The 18,410-nt window shown below is 39.3% G+C and overlaps 2 protein-coding genes across 4 annotated transcripts in view; one reads left to right on the top strand and one right to left on the bottom strand.

Moving 5' to 3' along the window:
• zgc:101566 (Transmembrane protein 263-B-like) overlaps positions 1-5,791 on the top strand; it is a 54,778-nt gene extending 48,987 nt beyond the window's left edge. For both annotated transcript variants that reach the window (XM_046850040.1, XM_046850039.1), the window contains one exon: positions 1,685-5,791. In XM_046850040.1, coding sequence (XP_046705996.1) covers positions 1,685-1,965 — 281 coding nt within the window. In that variant the 3' untranslated portion in view covers positions 1,966-5,791. The remainder of the gene's footprint in view (positions 1-1,684) is intronic.
• Positions 5,792-8,887: 3,096 nt separating this feature from the next.
• chst1 (carbohydrate (keratan sulfate Gal-6) sulfotransferase 1) lies at positions 8,888-11,916 on the bottom strand. 2 transcript variants are annotated; one of them, XM_046848804.1, is made up of 2 exons: positions 11,457-11,916; positions 8,888-10,538 (listed from the first exon to the last, which is right to left on the bottom strand). In XM_046848804.1, exon 2 carries the CDS (start codon positions 10,472-10,474, stop codon positions 9,206-9,208), a length of 1,269 nt encoding a protein of 422 aa, XP_046704760.1. In that variant the 5' UTR covers positions 10,475-10,538; positions 11,457-11,916; the 3' UTR covers positions 8,888-9,205. The 2 variants fall into 2 exon arrangements, with proteins under 2 accessions (XP_046704760.1, XP_046704759.1); XM_046848803.1 differs by having other exon boundaries at positions 11,461-11,916.
• Positions 11,917-18,410: the final 6,494 nt, after the last annotated feature.

Below are 18,410 nucleotides of genomic sequence, written 5' to 3'. Positions count from 1 at the left end.
GATGGACATGAATTTGAATGAATCGCTGGATGGATAGATATAAATTTATATGGATGAATGGATAGAAGGAAAAATATATGGACATTACTTTGGATGGATGGATGGATGGATGGATGGAGAGACACGAATTTGGATGGATGCATGGTGACACAAACACCATGAGACTAGTTAAAGCATATGAATAAGTAAGAAAAATGCAGAATACAAACAAAACCCTCAGACTCTGTATTCCATAAATGCTGCATATCGCAGTATAATGTATGATGTATCGCATATTAATTGTCCATCTGCTGCTCATTAGTCCCACAGTGGGCTTTAGTCAGCATCCACATTAATGCTGTCCAAGTCCAGCCTCACACTGGATTTGTTCTAAACTCTCAGCAGTTGGCAGAAAAGATTCCCCAATACGACTCTGTGCTTTCTGATTGGATCAGCACAGATCTGCAAGCGTTCTTCACTTCCACAAGCCTGCCATAAGAATCCACAGTTCTATTTTTTTTATGTTGAATGGTACTCTGTGTATAAAATGGCTTCTTGATCGTGCTTGATGATGCTTGGAATTAACTCTAAATTTAACAGGGAATTAAATATGTGCTTGAATGTCATTACTGGCATTTTATTGACATTTTGATAGAAATCCAAGATGCATAATTATCTCCTGTTTTGTAAGACTTTGGGGTCTGGATTTAAAAAAAAAATATAAAAATAAAATAAAGTCACACAGTAGTGTTACAGGCTCAGTTTTACGCAGACTGTGACATTTCTCTTCTGTCCTTCAGCTTAGTTTTTAATCTTCTCTTCTCCAGTCCCAAATACCAAGCTGGAAACTTCTGGCTGGTAATTTTACATTCTCTCCCTCATTACCGGCGGATACCGAACTTTTACGGCTGGGAGCGAGCTGCAAAGTCACGCGGACCTTTTTATTTTGGCAGCGAGCAAATTTCAATGTCATTTTGACAGGCAAGCTTATAGCATCACCAGCTAATTAACCTCTGCTCTGCAGGAAACACGCTGTTTTTCATACACCTTCACATGTTGTGACTCAGAATAAGGATATTGAATAGATATTGTAGTAGAAGACTGTGAGATGTTGAATGATCGAGGAGCTAAAAAGTACTGTTTTCTAACGAATAGAATTTTTATATTACGGACTAAAGATGGTAAGATTCACAACGGGGCATCAGCAAAGATTTATTTAGATGTAATTATCAGGAGATGCGCTATACAGTCATTATTTAGAAAATGACCAATAATTTGTGAGCAATATTTTATATGTAGATCGGTTTCTCCTCGCGAAACGCTGCTACGTCAATACGCCGTATCGCAACACTACGGAGAACGAGGCGTGTCCTGAGAGTCACTTAGAATACAGATTAACATGGCAGAGGTAGAGCTGTAACCTCCTGGAGACATGACAGCAAAAGAACATCTGGTATTATTTCATCGTTTTTCTTTTCCTTTTTTTTTCTGCACTACAATCAGAATACATTTCATCCTATAGGGTAATTGTTGGGTTGCAGTTGCTCAGTGTGAAATCAAAGTAAAGATTTTAATGAAATAAAAATGTAATTAAATAAACATATGTATTTAGTGAAATGAATTGTGAAGCATATAATGAAATGTCAGACTCGAATCTTTAGCACCAGTCATCCGATTGAATCTTTCCTTCTGGTCTTCTATGCAGATCTGGACAAGGACCATCCAAAGAACGAAGGGGGCATGGTCTGGAGAATGACAGGCGGCCTCTTTAACCTGACCAAAGGAGCGGTGGGCGCTACCCTTGGTGGAGTGGCCTGGGTGGGCAGCAAAAGCTTCGAGCTGACCAAAACGGCCGTGACGAGCGTCCCAGCAGCCGGCGTGGGATTGGTCAAAGGCAGCGTCTCCGTGGTAACCGGCGGAGTCGGGGCGGTCGGCTCAGCCGTGGCCAGTAAAGTCACGACGAAGAAGAAGGACAAATCGGATTAGCGCGGGTGCACACTCACTCCGATGTTTCCGTTACTGTCTGAGCGGGTGTAAGGTCACCGTGTTGGGTTTAAGCGTTACCAAACAGTACATGATGCTGATCGAGATTAAATTTCTGGACGAAGTTGCCCTCTTGTGCCTCGACAAACACGGTTAGCACTACACGCGGCAAAAAAGGGCAACTTCTGCATTTACTGCTGGTGCGTGTTTAATGATCGGGCTCTCCCTCTGTTTGTCTGTTTTGTTTGTTTAGTTTTTGCTTTGCTGGTGTTCTAGCTGAGGGACAGGTTTGTTCTATTTACACTTTTTTTATGGGGTAAAAAAAAAAAAAACAGATCCCTTATAAGTTACACTTACAATCCACAAGATCAAATGTGAATATACTATGTGGCGTATTTGTACGTTAGGATCAATCAGTGTGAGATCAAGTATTACCTTTTTTCCCGCTTTTTTCTTTCTTTCGTGAAATTGTTTCATAATGATTTACTAAAAGAAAACTAGAAGGGCACACACACAATTACAGATCCCAAGATTTAAAAGCATCTCGATCAGGGGCCGTGTATTAATCACTTAGCTGATCCTTTCCGTTCCACTTTCGCCGTCTCGAATGTCCGTGTCATTGTCTGAATGAAGGAATGTCGCGACAATGGCATTTCCTAAGAATCCTGAACCGCACGATACAAATGCTGTGGGTTTTTTTTTTTAAATGGGATATTTTTCTGTCAGATCTGCAATGAATGAATTAATGAATAAGGAGACGCAGGATGTCATTTAGATGCTTTTTTCACTCATTGACACTAAAATTATTCATCTTCACACTGCAGGCAAAAAAAAGTACATGGAAATAGCACTGTGGTCTGGTCTCCTGGATATGATATTTAATAGACAAGAAATTGGGTATGAGGGATGCATGGATGAATGGATGAATGGATGGTTGGATGGATCGAGAAATTGGGTGTGTGGATAAATAGATGGAAGGCAGAATGGAAAACTGGATTGATGGATAAAAGGGTGGGTGGGTGGACAGTTGGTTTGAATGGGAATTGAATGGGAATGTGGCTGGAATTTGGAATTTGGTGGATGGGTAAAACTATGGATGGATGGATGGATGGATGGAAAAATGGATGGATAAAAATTTAAGTGTATAGAAAGATGGATGGACATAAATTTGGATGGATGGATGGATGGATGGTTGATGGTTGATTGGGTGTGTGGATGTATAGATGCAAGGTGGAATGGAAAGATGGATTGATAGATAAATGGATGGGTGGGTGGATAATTGGTGGAATGAGAAGGTGGCTGGAATTTGGTGGATGGGTAAAACTATGGATGGATGGATGGATGGATGGATAAGAATTTAAGTGTATAGAAAGATGGATTGACAAGTAGATGGATGGATAAATGGATGGATGGATGGATGGATGGATGGATGGATGGATGGATGGATGGATGGACGTCGTCTCGAATGTCCATGTCTGACTGAATGTTGTGACACAATAACTAGTGATATTTTCTCTGTCAGATCTGCACTGAATGTATGAATAAGGAGACGCGGGATGTCATTTCGCCGCTTTTCATCAGTCATTAACACTAAAAGTACATTTGATTCTCGACAATCGTCTTGATTTTTTTTTCTCGTTGGGCAGCACTTACATGGGATAGTTAGCCAATAAAAAAAAAAAATTGAGTGAGGACCTTACGATATACCATTTATATAATATTCTCCTGTTATATGAAAAAGCGTTATGCCTCGCACATCTATAGTTAACTCCGCAAGTGTGTACCAGATACAATCCTTTCATTACAATAACAAATCCAAATGTCTTTTCAGTGTTCCGCGTTGCAGTCAGGAGTCACAACGGTACATTTACGAGTGGCTGTTTACACGTCCAGAGCCCACGCTTACACAATGCGTTTCAACTGAGATCTTATACTATAGGTACATCTGACTGGAATATTAATTAGCTCGGACAGATGCTGGAAAATTTCCAAAATATTGACTACGAGGGAAATGTGAGTGAACAGAGTACAGGGTAACGTAGTCACCTCATGTTTAGACACTTTGTCGAGCAAAAAACATCACACTTTTATTCTCCACAGTCTGTATTAATGCATGTCAGTTGCCAGTTTTGAGTCTTGGTTTACTCGGTCGTTGGCGAAGAACTGCATTATATGGACAAAAGTTCGTAGACGCCTAGGCCATAAGATTCCTGTGCTGTTTTTTTGGACATCAATCTGCACATTTATCCCCATTTTTCGTCCACTCTTCTGGGACAACGCTCCACTAGAGTTTGGAGTGTGCTTGTGGAGATTTGTGCTCATTCAGCCACAAGGGTGTTAGTAAAAAAAAAGGGTGCTTGGTGGTTAAGTTGTTGGACTTCTGATCAGAAAGTTGTAAGGTCAAATCCCATTACCACTAAGCTTGCTCATTTGTGTGAAATGAGATTTTAAGTCACTCTGCGTAAGGGCTTCTGCCAAATACTGTAAATGAAGCAAAGTCAGATACTGATGTAGGGTGAGGTGAGGAGGCCTGGGGTGTTCAAATTCATTCCAGAGGTTTTCAATACGGTTGGAGCTCTATAGCTGACCACTCAAGATTTTCCATTCCAAACGATGCAAACTGTTTCCTAATGGATCTTGCTTTGAGCACTGGTGCATTAGCATGCAGGTTTAGGTCTCCTAGGTTTGGATCTCCTAGTTCAAGTGAAGAAAACGTTTAATACTGCCACATCCAAAGACTGTGTGTCCAACACATCCAAAAGTTTGAGGAAGAACCTTTACATGGCAGGAAAAGTCAAGTGTCCCAATTCTTTTGTCCGTATAGAGTATCACTCGTCTGATGGACTTGATGATTTTTGTACTTTTTCTCCCTTGTCTTTTGGGGGGCCGTAAACTGAGATCTATCGAAACCGCAGGCCAAATACTTATCTGTAAAGAGAGATATACAACCTAAAGACTAAACTACTACTGCTGGGCCCCTGAGCAAGGCCCTTAACCCAACCTTAATTGCATCTGGCCTTATTTGTAAGGATAAAAGCGCCAACCGTAAGAAGAATAAATCGTCAACGTGCAACGAGAGCCCGAAGCTTACAGATTTAGTTTTGGGTTGCAATTCATAAATGAAATCCCCATTGCATTCACATGCCTTTATTTCTGACAGGAAATGAGCTCAGTATCATATCGCCTTACAAAACAACTATATTTAAGCAAGAGAATCCTTTCTGTTCTGCATATGTGTATCTCTACCTATTAATAATGCTGTGTTGAATTTTGTGTTACGTTTGATTTAATCTGCCAGGTTTACACGAGACCACGAGGTCACATTTACTTGGGTTGTCGCTCACTTTTTGGGCAGTTTATTTTGGGATTCTTAGTCGATTAGCTGTAAGCTTGGATCCCCATAATGCATTGAACTGGAACAGTAATCAGGTAGATCATGTGGAATGAGATGTGGGTACAGTATACTGTATGGAAATTGTCCTGTCGTGAAGGTTAGGAAATTTCAGCCACAAATCCAGTACCTGCCCAGTTTTTTTTTTTCCCTATCCATTGTAGTTTACATACAACTTTTTTCTAGTTTCTCCTCTGTTGTGTCTTTCCATACCCTTATTCATCGCAGTTAGCTTCTAATGACTGCGCTGCATGCTTCGCCGTGCTGTCTTCTCATCTTTATTTATCCATTTCCCATTTCACTGAGAGACCCCGTTGTTTCGGGGGCCCTGGTACTCGAAACTGAACTATAGGAAAGTAGTTTTTTTGTCTATTATAGAACTATTTTTGCTAAATTGATGCTGTATTCTACAATTAAAGCAATTCTGTATTTTAAGGACATTTCTGTTGCTTGTTTATTTGTTCGTTTGTATTATTTGCTCATACAGTTTTGCAATTGTAAAAGAAAAATGAGAAATGTGAAAGAAATGACACTGTATATAAATAGGGTATGTTTCGGTGTTATTTTGGTGAGAAGGAATTCTTAAACCTTCATCAGCTCTTTAACTTTAATCCAACTGAAACAGATTTGCTTTTATTTTTAAACATACACCGATCAGGCATAACATTATGACCACCTGCCTAATATTGTGTTGGTCCCCCTTTTACTGCCAAAACAGTCCTGACCATTTGGGCCTTAACAGCATTAACTTCTTCAGCATTCTGATCTAGAGGAGCTCGTCTATTGGATCCGACCACACGGATCAACCTTCGCTCCCCACGTGCATCAATGAGCCTCGGCCGCCCATGACCCTGTCGTCGGTTCACCACTGTTCCTTCCTTAGAGCAATTTTGATAGATACTGACCACTGCAGACCAGGAACATCCCACAAGAGCTGCAGTTTTGGAGATGCTCTGACCCAGTCGTCTAGACATCACAATTTGGCCCACGTCAAACGCACTCAAATCCTTACGCATTTTTCCTGCTTCTAACACGCCAACTTTGAAAACAAAATGTTCACTTGCTGCCTAATATATCCTACACACCAACAGCTGCCATGATGGGGAAAATTTGTTATTCACTTCACCACTCAGAATCTTGTTTTAATGTTATGCCTGATCAGTGTAAGGTTTGTGATTTGAACGTGTAATAATGATCTGACTATTTGTTGATGCCACAGAGCATTTTATTTGTGAATATTTCAGGAAACTTTTTATTATTATTATATGATCACTTGTTTGAGGTAATTAGATTCAGATTAAACCTTATGCAAATTTTATTAAAACAAGCACAGACCTCATGCCTACAATTCAGGCATCCTCAGGTGTCCACAAACCTCACTTAGTACAGAAATGCCCACACCAGGGAGAAAAAATTGCCAATGGTGACATTTGATTTGGCCCATCATGTCACATAAGAAAGAGGAATAAAAAGGCAACTGACTCAACTTTTCCTTTTTATTTTGAAGCTGCCATAAACTGTCTGGACCTCCCTCTTTGAGCAGACTTTCAATCTGAAGAACTTCAGTGTAAACTAAGAAGCAAACTGACTTTCAGCTACATGATATTTTGAGTTTGTCAGTAATCAGCTGCTGCACAATTTGGAAAAACATTTGAAAAAATGAGGGCCGGATTTATGTTTTATTAGAGGTAACTATTCTTACAAGCATGTGATTTTATTAGGTATTTAACTCCATTGAACTATAAATTTAATTTTGAAAAACAAAAAGCATAATGTTTTAAATATAGAAACTTAAAAACAAAGTTAAATTAGTTGAGCAGATTATAGAGTATTATTTTATATTATTTGTTCATTTATGTATTAATTTCTCATTATAAAATCGTAAATAAATTAAACCATGGCAACTTTAATTTTATAACATTTATAAATATAATATAATATTGGAGGTCGACCGATAGTTATGTTGGATCGCATAGATAAAATATATAAATCGTATAAATAAATAAATAAAAAACTACTGAATCATGAAAATGAAATATAAATATACTAATTATATTAATAAATATTGAAGAAAATAAAAGACGCATTCAAACTGAAACAAAAATGTTGAAAACAAAAACTATATCCAAAATGAATTTTTAAAAAAATGTAAAAAAGACATTAAATAAACAGCACATGGCATCAATGATTCGCCTTTAGAGGCCGCTCTCGCACTGTATAGCGCACCCCGGAAAAACTATTGGTATGTATTTTTGCCGATAATTCAAGCAACCAATTACCTGTGCCAAATAATCGGCAAAGCCATGAATCGGTTGACCTTTCTCTCTCTCTCTCTCTCTCTCTCTGTATTTATAATAATTTGGTTTAATGCAGCATTGCTAGCTATTACTTTCAGCCCATGTCCCCCTATCAAGTTTAATTTTGGCAAATCACCTCTAATCGAGGATCATTCTTATATATTAAAATAAACATTGCAATGGTTTCCCTTGTTTTTGATTTCATAATACTGAGAAAGATGGATAGATTTCACAAAATCTTCCAATTCGGTGAAACTTATAATACAATGAAACAGAGAAAAGTCTCTCATTTATAGTTGAGTTCAATGCCTAATGGAGCTGTTCAAGCTATAAGCATACAGCCATATGCCTGTAATAACAGTGACCTCTAATTAAAGATATGAAGCCAGTCCTTATTTTTTAAAGGTTTTTCCAAGCTGTGTGTCCCAATCACACTTATATTCTTCACGTTCATCTCAATTTACATTTTTGCAGATTACATTTTTTTTATAAAAATGTTAAATTAAATGTTATAATAAATAAAAGAATGAAGATCTGTGCCACATCAGAAGTCACCACAGGCCAAATTTGGCCCCCAGGCAGACACATTGGAAACCTTATCAGACATCTGTGACAGCACTGTAGCCTTACATATAGCATGAGATGTTCTGAAGACTATATCCAGCTTATGGTCGTAGTGGATCCAGATTCACACGGCTGCCCACTGCATTACACCAGACTCTGATTTTGATTCAAAGTGGCCAATCTACAGTACATATCTGCATGTTATTTTAGGAGGTGGAAAGTAACCAGAGAACCTGGATTAACCCATGTGGACAAGAGAAAAAGGTAAGCTAAAATTCAGGCCTATTTATCAAGAAAGGTGCTAATGATCCCTCTCATTACAGTTTGGGGGAGTTTTCTTCTTTTTCGTTTTGCCTTAAAAATTTTCTAGACTCCAAAAGTGCGAGATCTACAAGTCTTGTATTTGCATTTGATCCTTTCGAGATCTACACTGATACTCAACTGTTTACATCAGCGTTGTGTAAATATTCATACTGGAATCGGTAATCCTCCTGACGCAAGGTAACTGAAAATGGGGTGGGGGGGTATTATTTCCATAAAATGCCTACTGCGCATTAATGCTGCTGAATGAAAGGTTAATGCATTCTGGGGAGAGAGAAAAAGTGAAAACTATATGATAAAGCGAAGTACTTGGGCGTTAAAATTTCAGACCGCAGTAATTGAGAAACGCTGAGAAAATGAGACTGCGACATTCACAGGTTTATTGCATGGTGTTACCATTTCAGACTTCTATTTAGCACACGGATGTATTGCGGATTTTCTCCACCACAAACATCCACCTTTATCAAAAGCAATGGGTTGGAATACAGGAATACATCATTCATTCTCATCCTCAAGTCTGCTCCAGGCTGAAGTGAATATTTTGGTTGGTTGGTTTGTTCTTGTGCTGTTTGGGTGAGTTGGAGCCATTTCCCAAGTTCTTAGTGCAAAACATGTCGGATTAAGGCAACAGCTGTAGTGTAGAAAAATAGTTGTACGGCCTGATCGCTCGCTACAAAAAGGGTGCAAAGGTCTTGTCCTCAATCAGTGAAAGGGACAAGTTCTTGAGCTCCTCGGGCGAGTTCGCAGCTCTGTAGCCAAGCTCCTCTAAAACCTGCTGACACACCGTCTGCGTGTAATCGACGATGTCGTGCGAGAGTTTGAGCCTCCAGCTCTCTGCGTTGGCAGCCGAGTCCCTCAGAGTGCCGTATTTATGTTTCGCCAAGCCCTCGTTGCTTCCTCGTGTGTTGTTCCGAATCCATTCCTCCACCCCTTTCTCCATGGGCAATCCAAGGAAGTCGTAGATCTCACGGGTCTTTTGGAGGGGCTGGCGCGCTAAATCTTCATAACGCACTAGCATGTAGCGACCGCGGAGCCACGCCGGATGCTCCGAGCCCGTACTGATAGAACGCAAGACGTCGTCGCATACTGTCGTGATCTGGCTCAAGTCGAGGTTGTATGGTTTGCGCCCTGTGGCCCTCCAGATCCTCCACAGGCGATAGGTGTCTCGGAAAGTCTCGATCCTTGATGCCAAGATGCCTCGTGGGTCCCTAACCAGCTGGACAACCTTCAGGTTAAGCCGGGGATCCTCTACAAGAGCGCGGAGATCACCAATTTCTGGGATCCGCACCGTCTTGATCGCCACGTGGCGCCTTTCTCGACAAGACTCGGCCGCCAGGGTCAGGTTAAGGAGTGTGCACTTCCTCACGCACTCGCCCTCGTCTATATTCGCCTCGTTGACGTTGAAGGCGTCGCAGACAGGCGGTAAACAGAGCGCCCGGCTCGCTCCGCGCCGAAAAAGCTTATCTGTGGTGTGATTTGCAGGCAGAGGTTTAATGTAGCTTTCCAAAAAGTAAAGGTCGCAGTGGTATAAGCTGCGCAGAAGGTCACGGCTCGCTCCGAGCATCACCCTGCGATCCGCAGTGTACCTGCTGTGCGTGAGGTGAGGAAGCAGGGCATTCTGGACGTGATAGAGCGGCTCGAATAAATAGAACACGTCCGAATGCTGGTTGAAGAGCTGGCCGGCGAACGACGAGCCGCTGCGCGTCGTGGCCAGAATAAGGATGTGAGTCTTCACTCTGGAGCCGTTGTACGAGAAGTAAGAAGGGAAGTCGTCACAAAAGCGATCGAACGGCTCCACTTCCTGAGACAGGCTGCAGTTCATTGAGCTCGGCACAGGGCAGATCTGAAAGGGCTCGGACGTAAATGTCCTGATCGCTGTGTACTGGATGGCGATGGACGCCAGGCCGAGCAGAATCACAGCCTTCCAGGAACATTGCATGGCGGGGGAACTTCATTTAGACAATGCAGTCTGAGACGGAGCCCATCGGCGAAGGGGGGGAAGGCTAAAATGGGCAAAACGGAAAAAGATAAATAAGACCAGTGTAATACAGGAAGTAAAATCACATCTGTCAGGTTTGAATTGATTTTGCACACGACTCAATTTACCATACATTGTATATTCTTACACTCATAATTAGTCTACGATTATTCCGATATTATTATGATGTTCCTATAGATTGTTTCAAGAACGACAACTATTAAAGTGTTTTTTTACACCACAGGTATTAATTTAACATAGAATGAATTCAACACTAGGGCCTGAGCTGTGGATGTGTCCCACTAACATGCAAGGAAAGATTAATTAGACTTGCCTAGCCTACTTAAAAAAATGAGTTGCCATAAACCCTCAGTGTATGATCCCAGCTGGATGTTACACACACACACACACACACATTGTGCACGCATTTAGAAAACACTCAGAAAATAGCCGCACATGAGACATAACCTATTCAGGAGCAAAACTGCACCAGTTCTAGAAAACACCATGCATGCTTTTCCCCGACAATTAAAACTCCCAGTTTTCTTCAATGACGTGAAGCACCTGTGGAGAGGTTTTATAACGCATAATAGATGCTGTATGTATACATGCACATATATATAACTAAATAAGAAAAAACACTTATACATATTAATATTAGTTAATAGTCCTATTTTATGGTTTGCATCTTATTTTCTAACGCAATAAAAGAAATTAGGCTTTAGAAAAACGCAATAAACCAGAGGTCGGATCTCATTCGGATGCGTGCTGCCTGGATAAGTGCACTGCACGGGGGTATGGATGAACAGCGTTCTGCACCCTGAGTAGTGCACTCAAGCCCCTAAAGCAGGCGAGAAAGACGGGATCGGAAGTGATCCACGCACCGCGGTGGAGGTTGGAATGGAGATTCGGCATCGGAATAAAGGCTTTGCATTTGTTTTACCTGCCTTTCAGAGTTGCACGAGGATGAAGATAGATGAGGGGCTCAAATATGACGCTCGCGGTCAATCTCTCCACGTCTCGGCTGTGTCCTTATAGCCGGTTGTAGAGATACGAAAGATTTGTCCATATGCAATAAAAAGAAATCAAGCTGCAATCCGTCTTGACGGCTCACGTCCCGATGATGCCATGCATTTATTTCTCCAGAATGGTGCAATCAAAATAGTTAAATAAAAATCATTATATTCATCGCGCGCTCTCTGTCTCTCGGTGTGTCTTCAAGCCTCAAATGCTTGATTTGTGCTCGCGCGCGCGGCGAAAGAGAACGGAGGAGACTGGAGCGCGCGCGTGCCGGACCGAGCGACACTGTGGGCGCCGAGTGCGTGCTGGAGTGAGGCGCGTGGGACCGCAGCTGCGTGCGCGAGCTCCCCGTCCGTGCAAAAAAAAGACCACCCCAACCTGCCCCCCCCGTTCCTCCCTCCCTCTCTCTCTAATGACACTTACAGGCTCCTCCCAATCCCCCACTATCGAGTAAGTCATAGGACAGGTGAGACAGAGAAGAAAAAAAGGACAGGAGACAACTTTTCATTGTCTATGAGTCGGGACAATCCGCCATTCCAGTACTAACCCCCAAAACTATTTCATGTCCTTTTCAGCATGAATGAGTAAAGGAAAGCTTAAGTGAGTCTGAGGTACAGGTGAAGCTCAGGAGAGATTTGATTGAAGGGGTCCAAGAACCCAAGGTGCTAGAACCCTACTGTAACAAAGTACAATATTGTAGTAAAGAACCCCTACTGTAATATAGAACCATACTGTAGTAAAGAACCCTACTGTAATATAGAACCACACTGTAACACAGAACCCCTACTGTAATATAGAACCATACTGTAGTAAAGAACCCTACTGTAATATAGAACCACACTGTAACACAGAACCCCTACTGTAATATAGAACCATACTGTAGTAAAGAACCCCAACTGTAATATAGAACCATACTGTAGTAAAGAACCCTACTGTAATATAGAACCACACTGTAACAAAGAACCCCTACTGTAATATAGAACCATACTGTAACAAAGAACCCCTACTGTAATATAGAACCATACTGTAGTAAAGAACCCTACTGTAATATAGAACCACACTGTAGTAAAGAACCCTACTGTAATATAGAACCACACTGTAACACAGAACCCCTACTGTAATATAGAACCATACTGTAGTAAAGAACCCCTACTGTAATATAGAACCACACTTTAACAAAGAACCCTACTGTAATATAGAACCACACTGTAACAAAGAACCCCTACTGTAATATAGAACCACACTGTAACAAAGAACCCCTACTGTAATATAGAACCACACTGTAACAAAGAACCCCTACTGTAATATAGAACCACACTGTAACACAGAACCCCTACTGTAATATAGAACCATACTGTAGTAAAGAACCCCAACTGTAATATAGAACCATACTGTAAAGAACCCCAACTGTAATATAGAACCACACTGTAACACAGAACCCCTACTGTAATATAGAACCATACTGTAGTAAAGAACCCCAACTGTAATATAGAACCATACTGTAGTAAAGAACCCCAACTGTAATATAGAACCACACTGTAACACAGAACCCCTACTGTAATATAGAACCATACTGTAGTAAAGAACCCTACTGTAATATAGAACCACACTGTAACACAGAACCCCTACTGTAATATAGAACCATACTGTAGTAAAGAACCCCAACTGTAATATAGAACCATACTGTAGTAAAGAACCCCTACTGTAATATAGAACCACACTGTAACAAAGAACCCCTACTGTAATATAGAACCATACTGTAACAAAGAACCCTACTGTAATATAGAACCATACTGTAGTAAAGAACCCTACTGTAATATAGAACCACACTGTAGTAAAGAACCCTACTGTAATATAGAACCACACTGTAACACAGAACCCCTACTGTAATATAGAACCATACTGTAGTAAAGAACCCTACTGTAATATAGAACCACACTTTAACAAAGAACCCTACTGTAATATAGAACCACACTGTAACAAAGAACCCCTACTGTAATATAGAACCACACTGTAACAAAGAACCCCTACTGTAATATAGAACCACACTGTAACAAAGAACCCCTACTGTAATATAGAACCACACTGTAACACAGAACCCCTACTGTAATATAGAACCATACTGTAGTAAAGAACCCCAACTGTAATATAGAACCATACTGTAGTAAAGAACCCCAACTGTAATATAGAACCACACTGTAACACAGAACCCCTACTGTAATATAGAACCATACTGTAGTAAAGAACCCCAACTGTAATATAGAACCATACTGTAGTAAAGAACCCCAACTGTAATATAGAACCACACTGTAACACAGAACCCCTACTGTAATATAGAACCATACTGTAGTAAAGAACCCCTACTGTAATATAGAACCACACTGTAACACAGAACCCCTACTGTAATATAGAACCATACTGTAGTAAAGAACCCCAACTGTAATATAGAACCACACTGTAGTAAAGAACCCCTACTGTAATATAGAACCACACTGTAACAAAGAACCCCTACTGTAATATAGAACCATACTGTAACAAAGAACCCCTACTGTAATATAGAACCATACTGTAGTAAAGAACCCTACTGTAATATAGAACCACACTTTAACAAAGAACCCCTACTGTAATATAGAACCACACTGTAGTAAAGAACCCTACTGTAATATAGAACCATACTTTAACAAAGAACCCCTACTGTAATATAGAACCACACTGTAACACAGAACCCCTACTGTAATATAGAACCATACTGTAGTAAAGAACCCCTACTGTAATATAGAACCACACTTTAACAAAGAAACCCTACTGTAATATAGAACCACACTGTAACAAAGAACCCCTACTGTAATATAGAACCACACTGTAACAAAGAACCCCTACTGTAATATAGAACCACACTGTAACAAAGAACCCCTACTGTAATATAGAACCACACTGTAACACAGAACCCCTACTGTAATATAGAACCATACTGTAGTAAAGAACCCCAACTGTAATATAGAACCATACTGTAGTAAAGAACCCCAACTGTAATATAGAACCACACTGTAACACAGAACCCCTACTGTAATATAGAACCATACTGTAACAAAGAACCCCTACTGTAATATAGAACCATACTGTAGAAAAGAACCCCAACTGTAATATAGAACCACACTGTAACACAGAACCCCTACTGTAATATAGAACCATACTGTAGTAAAGAACCCTACTGTAATATAGAACCACACTGTAACACAGAACCCCTACTGTAATATAGAACCATACTGTAGTAAAGAACCCCAACTGTAATATAGAACCATACTGTGGTAAAGAACCCCAACTGTAATATAGAACCACACTTTAACAAAGAACCCCTACTGTAATATAGAACCACACTGTAGTAAAGAACCCAACTGTAATATAGAACCACACTGTAGCAAAGAACCCCAACTGTAATATAGAACCATCTATCTATCTATCTATCTATCTATCTATCTATCTATCTATCTATCTATCTATCTATCTATCTATCTGTCTGTCTGTCTGTCTGTCTGTCTGTCTGTCTGTCTGTCCGTCTGTCTGACTTTTGTGTGTGTGGTTTTTCTTTTCCCTCCTGCTTTTTCATGTCCTAAAGACATACAATTCACTCAGCTGTAATACTCCCTCGATTCACCAGGTTCTGACGATCCAAATTCAGAAAAACCATTTAACTGCAACCACTTTTTGTTCTTTTCATCTTTCCAGGATTTGGTATATTTTCACATGTTTATGTCATGAGCCAAGTTAAGAGTGCTATTTAGATTCACATGCATAGATTACACAGATTTGGGGAAATTTGGGGTGTGGCCATATATGGAAGATAAAGCTGAAGTCAGTTAAACGTTGTGGATTTTTGATGATAACATGCATTTTTGATGATGACTTAATAAAAAATAAAATAAAATGGCCACCATTAAGCATTCGTCTTTCAGCAAGAATTCGATTGTGTTAATATTAAGCTATTGTCATCATGAAATTGGTGGGGGCGTTTTTTTTGTTTGTTTTTTTGCCAAAATCGTTATAATTTATTAGGATTTGACCCCAACTGGAGGTACATGTTTAGTACAAGGTTCTGAGGATGGATGCAAAGGTTTAGAGGGGACAGGATTAAGTACAAATATCTGTTCCTCAAAAACCATAAGGCCTACCCAAGCAAAGTTTGGGTGCATTTATGCGTGACGTACATTTTTAATTATTGGCACAAAATTTTTCAAAAAGTTTCCCGTCACACTCGAGTTCTCACCCAAATTGGCCACTGTCATGCAGTCAGCCTTAAAAAGGCTTTTTAAAACAATTAGCATTGAGCTTATCTTCAGGACTATGGTCATTTACAGTATGCTCTCTTTATGTCTTTAAATATCATGGCAAGAACTGGACACTGGGGGCAGTATTTCCAAGAAGTAAATCAGACCCTGCATATCACCAGTTGGAGCTTTATTTTGCTGCAAGGAATGAACATTGTTGTTTTTTAGCACAAACAGTAATAGCAATGTATTGCAGAATTACTGTTTTTCCACTCATACCCCTTTTTGGGGGGTTGAAGAGTTACTTGGTGGGTTTATCGTCACTTTATGACAACATGTTTAATCTATATGTGCTTTTCTATTCGCATTTAAAAAATATATATTTTATAACTTATTAATTAATTGTTCAAAAGTTTCATGGTGTCATTTTACATTTGATGCAATAATGATTTGTTCCCCAAAAATAAATAAATATATAAATAAATAAATAAAAAACTATTTTAATGATTTTTGTGTTATCAATTATTCAGTATTTTTTTCTATTTAGAAAGCCTAAATAGTATATATTTTTATTATTAATAATATTAATAATAATTCATTTACTAACAATTATTCAGTTGCAATAAGGATTCTCCCTTAATTAATTGAAGAATTCAAAGTGCGAACCCCATAACATCTTCAGAAAGTCAGATTACTTGGTTGTAGGTTCGATTTTCTGTACGGTTTTGTGTAGCTGCGTATAAACGATGCTATCCAGGAGGTTGGAGTGGCCATACGTTATTTTAAATGCTTATAAAGTAAGACAACCATAATTTTCCTCTGTGTTTGCACAAAAGGAGATGCCTATTAGAAGATCTCATACTCCCAGTTTATCTCAGCGGCTGCACGTTAAAAGGTCAACATCAAATGCGGGTCACAATTGAATTCACATTGAATTTTTAATTGCAGCAGCAAACCATAAAAAGTGTCACTACAACCTACACTGGAAAGCCGAGACTTGATTCTTTTCTTTTTTCTCTTGTTTAGAAAAAAAAATAATCGTGGGCAAAATGTCCCCTTTAGCAGAGCGTTTGGTCCCTGGCTGAGATTTGTTCCCTACATTCATCCAATTTACATATTTTAGCATAAAGACAGACGAAAACTAATGACTGAAGATTTTTAAAGGTTATGCTACTCAATAACAACCTAAATGTGCGGATCTGGTGATGAAAACAAGAAAAATGAGAAATTAGCAAATGCCATTTGGCAAAAAAAAACAACAAAAAAAACGAATGTGATCTAATCAAATAATGTCATTATAATCTCATTATAATTAAACTGTGATATGGTGATATGAGACACCACGATAGTTTATTTCATCAGATTCGCTTTCAATATCTCCATTAAATCAAATGCTGGACCACATAATATCGTAAAAAAAAATGTCCCCCCACATAATGATCACTACGTTGAAAAGGGTGATGATTTAAAGACCAGAACATGATGAATGCTAGTGAATATAAATGAAAGGAAATTAGTGTTTCTGGATTGGCTACTTATATAAAATACCATCTAAAAGATATGAAAAGTCTTTCGCATCCTGGTGGCTAATTTATAAAGAATCTATCTTATACATCATTTATTCATGTAAGTAGAAATGAAATTACACATTTAACTGCTGGCAAAGAAAAACTCGACCTCATGTATTATTCATTATTCAGAAAAGGCCAATCATAGTGAAACCTATTGCCAGTTCTTTTTCCTGCCTTTTTTGGATATTTTTTTTTTGGACACTAGAGTAAGAGAATGTCAATAATACATTTACTTATTCATTTACTGAGAATAAATCATTCATTGAATTATGTTTACTACGTACTTTATCCTGAGCAGGGACGAGGTAGGATCATAGACAATTTCTGGACATGATGTCATCCACAAAGTCCTTCATTCTAGGGACATAAACAGGAGGCAACTTTTACAGTCTTGGGTCAGAGACCATTAAAATAAAATCGAAATGTATCCAATAAATAATAAAATTCTACTTTATTAAAGAGCCTAGAGGGCAAAACATGAGGCAGAGATGCTCATTACTAATTTATTGTTTTTAATTAACATTGGAAATGTGCACTAGAATGGACAAGAGCTGAGAGCTACTCGAAATAAATAAAAAAGCAGAATGTGAAATTAAAATGTAGTAGAATAAATGAAACGAGACTGTTTTTTTTATCAACACCATCTACAGAATTTTAGCATTCTTGTTTATATAATTCAGTTTGAAATACTTTAACTTTCACAATACACTGAAAATAGCTGTTAGGTGACAGACCTAGATAGTTGGATGTCAGCGAAGCCCTGGTGCACCACAGAGACCACTACAGAGTCTCTGTATATATGGAAAACTTATTTTTTTACAACATCACTCTCTATATCCTTCATTTCCAGGTTTAAAAGACATGGCCCTCCAGGACTATAACTCCTGACCCCAACTTTGACTACTTTACCTTCAAACCCGGAAACTTCTTCACTGAGAGTTCGGGACGCGTTTTCTCCTGTCCATCGCTTGGATTTCTGTGCCTTGATCATTGAAGTGATGAAACAGATTATTATGCTAACGATCCCACTTTTAAGCAGCA

The sequence above is a fragment of the Silurus meridionalis genome, chromosome 5 (assembly GCF_014805685.1).
Source record: "Silurus meridionalis isolate SWU-2019-XX chromosome 5, ASM1480568v1, whole genome shotgun sequence".
In the NCBI taxonomy this organism is placed as follows: domain Eukaryota; kingdom Metazoa; phylum Chordata; class Actinopteri; order Siluriformes; family Siluridae; genus Silurus; species Silurus meridionalis.
This window is presented reverse-complemented; position numbering and strand designations above follow the sequence as displayed.